The sequence below is a fragment of the Prionailurus bengalensis genome, chromosome A3, assembly GCF_016509475.1.
Source record: "Prionailurus bengalensis isolate Pbe53 chromosome A3, Fcat_Pben_1.1_paternal_pri, whole genome shotgun sequence".
Taxonomy (NCBI): domain Eukaryota; kingdom Metazoa; phylum Chordata; class Mammalia; order Carnivora; family Felidae; genus Prionailurus; species Prionailurus bengalensis.
In genome coordinates this window covers 15,503,014-15,511,444 of record NC_057354.1, presented here as the reverse complement: position 1 = coordinate 15,511,444, position 8,431 = coordinate 15,503,014, and the positions used below count along the sequence as shown (strand labels likewise).

At 51.4% G+C, this 8,431-nt stretch overlaps 1 protein-coding gene across 3 annotated transcripts in view; it reads left to right on the top strand.

Annotated features, from left to right (window-relative positions):
* Window positions 1–1,047: 1,047 nt before the first annotated feature.
* The window catches only part of SYS1 (SYS1 golgi trafficking protein), a 35,293-nt gene continuing 27,909 nt past the window's right edge, over window positions 1,048–8,431 (top strand). Inside the window, exons 1-4 of one of the 3 annotated variants that reach the window (XM_043602274.1) lie at window positions 1,053–1,235; window positions 1,450–1,689; window positions 2,960–3,027; window positions 4,233–5,461. In XM_043602274.1, the coding sequence (XP_043458209.1) occupies window positions 1,528–1,689; window positions 2,960–3,027; window positions 4,233–4,473 (471 nt within the window). In that variant the 5' untranslated portion in view covers window positions 1,053–1,235; window positions 1,450–1,527 and the 3' untranslated portion in view covers window positions 4,474–5,461. Of the gene's footprint in view, window positions 1,236–1,449; window positions 1,690–2,959; window positions 3,028–4,232; window positions 5,462–8,431 lie in introns of those variants that run through there. The other 2 variants (XR_006300728.1, XM_043602275.1) reach the window with 2 other exon arrangements.

Sequence of the window (8,431 nt, the reverse complement as noted above, 5' to 3'; positions counted from 1 at the left end):
AGTTTTTTTAATGGGAAACTAATTAGTGGAGGGTAGATTGAATGTTGGCAAACGTTAATCTTGTCTAACTCCTCATTTCATAATCAGGGAAGCTGGGGTTTAAAGAAGGAAGTAGCTTGCTAGTCACACAGCTAGTGGAGCTGGCTCTAAAACCCAGATTCTTTTCCTGGAACCGGTTACTTCCTTTCTTTCCATTCTGGAGAAGGGGGCTCTAGACTCAATGAGGTTAAGGGGTTTTGATCTGCTGGGGCAGGAAGAACGTGATTCATCAATTTGCTGTTATTCTTCCTCTGTTTTGACTCATTCAGCAAATATTTACCGACCGTCTACCCTATGTAGACTCAGAAAAGGCAGAAAGAAAGCAGTCATGGAGGCAAGGCAGGGTCAGAATCTGCTCCTAGGTTATGATTTCAGAATCTGTCCTGTCTTCTAGTTTAAGTTTATATGTACATATAAATACAAACTGATACCCACATTATAAAACATTCACTACTTTGCCTTTCTAATAATTAGGTTGTGTCAGAGGGCAGGGACTTTCCCATTCGTACGTGTCCAAACCTTGCTGTAATCCAGTAGCACGAAATCAATGCCGCGATGTCGGCACGTGAATTCTAATCCTGACTGCCACTTAACTCTGTCTTCTAACTCTTTGAGGCGGTACCTTGCTTTCCTTTTCTGAGCCTTACTCATCTGTCAAACGGGAACCGTGGCAAAATCATGTGTGGAAGACCTGGCAGGTTCATTTAAAGTTATCCCAGACTTTAACTAGGAGAGGGAAGGTAGAGTCAGCACTTATCTACTTGTTAATTCCTAAACATCTTTCCCTTGCTCTTGCCCACCCCGCTCCCTATTCTCCTGGTTGCGCCTCTTGTCTTCAAGACTCCCCTGTAGAGGGCACGCAAGCTCTACCGCTTAACGTGCCCCACTTCCGTTCGCCTTCATTCTTCATCTTGCGCATGTGCATACTTCGCTTCCCCGCGGCCCGTACCCAGTTTAGGTGGCTCGGCCGAAGATTGCGTCCATTACGCCTGCGCAACCTCAGCCCCGCCCCTCCACCGCCTTCCCCGGAAACGCTTCTTTCCTACGCGGTCGCGGCTCCGCCGCTGTAGCTGGATCTTTGCCTCTCTAGGCAGGTAGGGCTTCTCCTCCATGGTCCTGTCTGTCAGCGCTGTTTAGGGGGTCAGTCGGTGAGGCTGGGCCGTCTTCGGACACTTCGACCCTCGAGTCCGTCACCGGTAAGTGGACCCCGAAGAAGCCTGAGGACGGGCGGGGCCCGAGCAGCCGGAATGGGCAGGATTTCCCCTTACTCTGGGAATGGGTCTGTCCGCCCCGCCCTCACCCCCGCTCCCGGAATGGGTTCGCCCCCTCCGTCCAGGTCCCTCCTCCCGGGCGGGGCGGCGTTGCCATGGTGACGGCTCCCTGGCTGAGGCCCGGCGTGTGTCCTCGCAGGTGCCAGGGCGGCCCGGGGCCCATGGCGCGGCGGCGCTGACCCAGGCCCCGGGTGGCGGCCGGGCCCCGCGGGCCGGCATGGCGGGCCAGTTCCGCAGCTACGTGTGGGACCCGTTGCTGATCCTGTCGCAGATCGTCCTCATGCAGACAGTCTATTACGGCTCGCTGGGCCTGTGGCTGGCGCTGGTGGACGGGCTGGTGCGCAGCAGTCCCTCGCTGGACCAGATGTTCGACGCCGAGGTAGGGTCTCTGGGCCAGCGCGGGCGGAGTCTCGGCCTCGTCGGGTGTACTTTGTGGTCCGACACTACTGGGCTCCAGACCTGGCTGGACCACCATCTTACTTTGTGGTCCCGGGGGAGGGATCTCATCTTTCTGAGCCTCAGGTGCCCTATCCATAAAATTTAGTGACTGTTAACAGAAGCAGATTATTCAAAGGAAAGGGCCTTGGATGTCAAGGAGCAGCTTTGCGTTCCAGGCAACCTGATGCATCTCCTCTCTGACACTCTGAGAAAGTGACTTCACTTCCCTAGGCCCCAAATTCTCAGGTGCCAAACGGAAGAGGGGGGTGGATAAAAGAACATTCACGGAGGTATAATGGAAACTGCTTAGACTTTGGAATCAGGCCTCCGTTGAAATCCCACTTACTAGCTGTGTGATGTGGGCCAAGTGTTGTCCCCTCTGAACCTCAGTTTTCCTGTCTGCAAAATCATGAGACCAGTAGTGGAGAGGTTATGGACTGCAACGCAGAGAGCCTGTACTTTGGATTCAGAGAGGTTTAGCGTCCAATCTAGGTCCAGATATACTAGCTGTGGGACTCTGGGCAAGTTGCTTCACCTTTCTGAGCCGGTTTTCTCTTCTGGAAACTGGGCAGAATAATGCTCAGCAAAATGTTATGAAGGCCAGAGACCCCAGAGGTGCCTAGGAAGATGAAAGTGCTTTATAGTCAAGGAGGGCTATGAGATCTTCGCATCTGAGAGGCAGCTGTGGTGTATGGTAATGAGCCAGGAGATCCGGAATGGAATCTTTGCTCCTGCTGCTGCTTCTCTGTGCAGCCCTCGGCAAGGTAACAGGAGATTTCTCACCAACTCACCTCTGTCATTGTGGTACAAAAGCAGCCAGCATCAGTACTAAGCAAATAGGTGTGGTAGCATTTCCCTGGGACCTTATTTACAAAACTAGGTGTCTGGCTGGTGGGGTCTCAGTTTACTGAACCCTGTAATTGACCTTACTCTTGCAGTTTACTGACTGTATCACTTTGGGCAAGTTACTTCTCTGAACTTTTGCTTCTCCTTTGTAAGTCTCTTCCCGGCTGCTGTTTGGGGTCCAGTGAGATACTCTAGTGGAGGTCTGTGAAAGCACCTTGTTGGAAATAAGCTGACACACAGATGCAGGGACCTATTTTCTTTTGTGTTCTGGGAAGAATGATTGTTCCTTGGGAGGTCCTGGAGCCTGGAGCTCTGCCGAGCCAAGTCACTTTTCCAGCATATTTCCATTTGTGATTCCCCCTCAGATCCTGGGCTTTTCCACCCCTCCAGGCCGGCTCTCCATGATGTCCTTCATCCTCAACGCCCTCACCTGGTGAGTATCACCAGTTTTGCTCTCCAGCTTTTGGGGGTCCTAGCACTGGAACTAACTTCCTCAATTTGGACATGAGACAGGCTGGCACTTATTCCTGGGGCATGGTGGACTAAAGTGGGTGGCAAAGGCCGGTTCTGGGACTGGCTCCATTATAGGGCTCCTTCCATTGCTGTTTGACTTAGCTGGAAAGCTCTTACATCACTCTGCATGCCGCCTGGGGGTTAGCTTCCATCTCAGATCACTTCCCTGTTGTGGAACGAGGTGAGGAAGGGGTGGGACTGGGGGTCAGGAGAAGTCGGTTCTGTTCTTGGTCTTTGTGCCATTGGCCAAGTTACTTCCCTTCTCTCGGCTTCGGGCACCTCGTTGGTACACTGAGGGGTTTGGCTGGGTAACATTTAAGGTCACCCGTGACCATTGCCTGCCCTTTGAGAGGCAGTTTAGCATAATGATTAAGATCTCAGGCTGTAGAGGCAGACTTACTTGGCTTTGAATCTTAGCTTCCCACTAGTCTCGTGACTTTGGACAGGTTGATCTATCTAAGCCCCAGTCTCCTCCTTGGTAAAATGAGCCGAATAATATTACCCATTTCATAGTTTTAAGGGTGAAACAAATTCATTCGTGGGAAATACTTAAAACAGTGCCTTGCACATTACTATTCTTAAGCTCACACTGGAGACTGAAAAACGGGTGGCTGACTATGACCTGAATTTGGCTCCTAGATTATGCTCTGTTTTACCATCCCCCAAGTGGCATTTAAAACATTTTTCCACTGAGTTGAAAGTCAGGATATTTTATGTTAAAAAAATAAATCCAGATCTGGCTTCTCTTGGAAAATGGGAAGATTGACTGATCCCAGGCCAACCTTCCGGCATGAGGATTTGCCCAGCTTCAGGTCGCTGTGGTCCCCACTTTGGATGGTCCACGTGTGCCTCAGGGTGCTGCAGTCCCCACCAGTCCCTAGGATTCCCCTGGGTGACAGTCGCCATTTCTCATCAAGCTTGTACTTTGGTTTTTCTTCTGCCCAGCCTGATCCTCCCCCCGCATTACCTGCCAGCTCTCTCTAGGCATCTAATAGTGGAACCCCCGCTTCACGCTTCTCTTGCTTGCTTCCCACCACTATGCTGTTCTCCTAATTGTCCCTACTCCCCAAATGATCTAAGGCCAGGACAACCCAGTGACAACTCACTGCTGTCCTCTCCCCACAGTGCTCTGGGCTTGCTGTACTTCATCCGGCGAGGGAAGCAGTGTCTGGATTTCACTGTCACTGTCCATTTCTTTCACCTCCTGGGCTGCTGGTTCTACAGCTCCCGTTTCCCCTCGGCGCTGACCTGGTGGCTGGTCCAAGCCGTGTGCATTGCGCTCATGGCTGTCATCGGGGAGTACCTGTGCATGCGGACGGAGCTCAAGGAGATCCCCCTCAACTCAGCCCCTAAATCCAATGTCTAGAATCGGGTCCTTTGGACACCCTGCTGGGCACTTGGCGCCCTTCCCTCCCGCCCTGCCCCCCAACACCTTGGGCTGTTCAGACTCTCCAGATGAGGTCCAGCCCAGGTGTGAGAGGAACCCTGGAAATGTGAAGTCTTGTTGGTGGAGAGATAGTGAGGCCCTGTCAAGAAGGCAGGTAGCAGTCAGAACCACAGCCGCAAGAATGGCCTCTGCCTGCTGAAGCGTTGCTATCTGGGAGGTCAGCAAGGGGACCTCTTTCAGGGTAATAATAGAATTGGAACCATGTCATTCTTGAGCCACTATACCTGTCACCAGCCTGTTATTTTAAAAAAGAACCAAATCAAGGATATCTGATTGGAGCAAACCACTCTTCTAGTCATCTGTCTTACCTCCCCCAAGACAGCTGTTACCTTTGCCATGTTGCTGAACCGCAGCTATTCTGTTTGGAGAAACACTTGGTTTCTGGATCCATAGCCACAGAGAGGCAGAGGTGCAGAGGATTAGGCTGCCGTCACGGAGAGGACGGCAGACGGAGGCATCAAGCACAAGGAAGACGCACAACCCGTGTCCTGCTGCACGCATGTGTGCACACGCCCATGAATCCATGACTAACTTTCTTCCAGTTCTCTCTACTGCCAGCTTTCAACAGAGCAGGCCATAGGATCCGGAGAAGTCCCAGCATTGCTCCTGGTCCACCCCTCACGATAGAGTCACTGCCTCTTCTCTAGGAATGACTAGGCACCCCAGCTCCCACCGGGCCTCACTTCTGGCAATAGTTCCTTTTCCCTGCCTTACTGGGAATTCTGCAGTGGGAAGGGTATGATGGGTGCCGAGAGACAGGAGGCCCAGCCTTCCAACTTGAGCTGTGCTGGGAGTGCTGAGGGAGATGGAAATTTGCTGCTAAGATTTTTCTTTGGGGTGGCCTGTCCTCTGTTAGGGGCTTGCAGCTGTCCCTCCTATGTACGTAAATACAGTATTTTCCACGGTTCTGCCTGTGCTTACTTTGTAGTGCCGCAGTTGGGCCGGCGAGAGACCCACACGGTCGGACGGGGAGCTGTAAAGAATGACTAGGTCACTTTCTCTCCTAGACCCCAGATTATTCTTTCATTTGGTTAAAATACTAGGTGTGGGGAACTCCTATGTCCTACCCCCTTCATCTGCAGCCTCCTGTGTTATGTCTTGGGTGAAGTGCCATGACTCAGGGTCCTTTCTCTCTTGCCATTGATTTCTGAATGTGTCCAGTGGAACACACTTGCTCTAGACCCACTTCTGTATTGAAACCATCAGTATTCCTCTTTGGGTCGCCCAGAGCCTGCCCAAGAGAGCAGTCAGCTTGCAGCTTACAGTGTTAGGTCTTCACAAATGGGTTTTGCTCTCTGCCCAGGAAGCCTGTCTAGCCTCCTGGGCCCCAGCCCTGCAGAAAAGGGAGGTGAGGCTGACAGGATGAAGGTTTAAGACTGAACGTGCCTGAGTGGAGACGGGAAAGTGCGAGCGTGAGGCACCTCAGTCACTTGGTGCTCTGGCCAGGCTGGAAGGAAGCAGCTGGTTAATGGGACTCGGATCCTGGCTACAGGGTTCCGGAGGTAGGACCAGCTGAGAAGACTCCCCTCAGGTGGATGGATTTCCCCCAGACACCGCAAACCATAAAGGCATGTGGCTAATGTTATTTCGGGTAGGGCACCAGAGCACATGTCATGTGGCTGCAGTCTCCCCTGGTCAGCTGTGGGCTGGTTGCCCCAACTGTGTTGGCTCACCTCTTTGGGAGTTTCCTTCAGAGAACTGTGCCTGTTCTTCTGCATATCTTCTGTAATGATGAATCTTTGCCCCTTGAGTGGTAATTTGGTTTTGCCAAAGTTGGGCAAACTTTGCCCGGCATCAGGGGAGCCGATTTCTTTTCTCCAACAATACAGTGACTGAGCTGAATGACAGTTGGGGGTGAAAAATCTGTGACCTTAATGAAATTGTTACGATTTCTAAAGTGACCATAAAAGCAGTGTCTAGAGGCAAGTTCCTGAGAGAACTGGGCAGTGGCAGGAACACGTTTGTCATGTTAGTAATAAGCAGCTGTGCAGGTCGCTGTCCATTGGTCGCAGGTCCAATGAGCGAGGCACCATTGTTTCCCCAAGTAGCTGTGCTTAATAGATGTCCGGCAGTGGGCTAAGTACTTTACATGTTGCTCACTTAATCTTCATGGCAACACTTGGAAATAGGAAGGAACCATCCGTGTCTTACAGATGAGGAAACTAAGGCATTTGCCCAAGGTTATGTGTTAGGAGCTGGCAGACCCAGGATTTGGGCTCTGGTTCTGACAATAAACTCATTCTGAAGACATTAATAGTTAAAGGACGTGCAAGTCTGTCACTTCATAATCATACCTCTGCATCCTGCTGTATTGTTTTAAATACAAAGGATACGTAGTGCTTTGTAAACATTGCGAGCTTTCTAAGAAAAACTGGTAGATGATATATGAAATATGGCCACATTTCCAAATGAACAGGTAACTGCAGGAAGTTTTTATTTCCAGAGGCTAAGGGAGAGTTACCACCACCCAGCCACGGAGAATGGTGTTATCTCTTGACTTCCTATGGTCTAAAGTCTGAACCTCTCTTCATCCCACCCCCCTTCCCCACCACTTCCCAACTTCCCTTTGGAGAAGAGAAGTGGAGATGAGTACCTAGGTGGTGCTCAAAGTCATTTATGACCCAGAAGGAAGATGGGAAAGGAGAAAGGGATGTCTTAACTCCGAGGGTGCCCCTAACCCCTAGTTCTAGGCAGCTCTTTCCAGATCAGAGCTAAATGGGGGCCAGGATGGCAGCCAGCAAGTGGGGAGTGATGGGGTGGGAAGCTCCAGGTCCCCATGAATCCTATGGGGGCACAGCTCCTGTGGACGCAGAGTTTCTTCGACTGCTCAGTGACTCCCAGATCAGAGTAACTTCCTCTGGCAGTCCCCAGGGGCAGTCTGTGCACAGACATGGATCTCCTCCCTGTATCTGTAGCCCAAGGAGCACAGAGCCTTAGGGGCAAGGGAAGTGGGGGTGGATTCAGAGCACAAAAGAGGCCCTCTGTGGAGAGGGAATCAAAGCCTTGCTTGAAGGTTTCTGTAAGAAAGTAGCAAGTGGTGGTGAAAACAGCCTTGAGCCAGGAGTGGGTCCAGATTGCTGAGAGTTTGGATCCCTGTCCTGCCACTCCCAGGGCAAGGCAGAATTGTAGGGGCCAAGGCTAGATGACGAGAGAGCCGCACTGGAGTGCGGGGTGAAGTCTTGGGTTGCATTACTAGCCGTGAGGCCTTGGAAAAGCTGTTTAACTCCCACCCACCCCCCTGCCCCCACCCCAGCGTAGTTTTCCTTGTTTGTAAAATGAGGATAAGATACACCTCTCTGTGTTGTGAGGATTCAATGAGACATGTGCAAAGCATTTAACCGGTGGCCGGCATCCAGAAATCTAAGCAGTTACTGGGCCACTGCCCCATCCCTCCTCCTTTTATGGAGGAGACACCTTTCTTCCAAGCCTCAGTGTTTTCAGCTGTTAGATGGGGAGGTAGGCTCGCCCGTGATCAGGGTATACCTACCGAGTACTGCACTCCTATGTGCCATGCACTGCAGAGTGACTTATTCTCACTTAATCCAATGAGCAAGGCACCATTATTTCCCCATGTTGCAGACAAACTGAGGATTAGGAGTAAACAACTTTCCCTAGCATCATACAGCCGGTGAGAAGCTAGGTCTGCCTCAACAGCCTCATCCTCTGCACATTCCAATCATGTTTAGTGGCAGGTGGTTCAGAGTAGGAGAGGGACAGTCTCTGGAATCCAGGTGGCATTATATCAAAAGGTCATGAACGTGAACCTAAGATTGGCTTTTTAACAAGCAGCTAATTCCCTTAAAGGTGAGCAGTTAGGTAAGTGCTCGAGTGGGAAGCAAGGGGCTTTATTATGGCACAGGTCCAGGAAGAAGGCAGG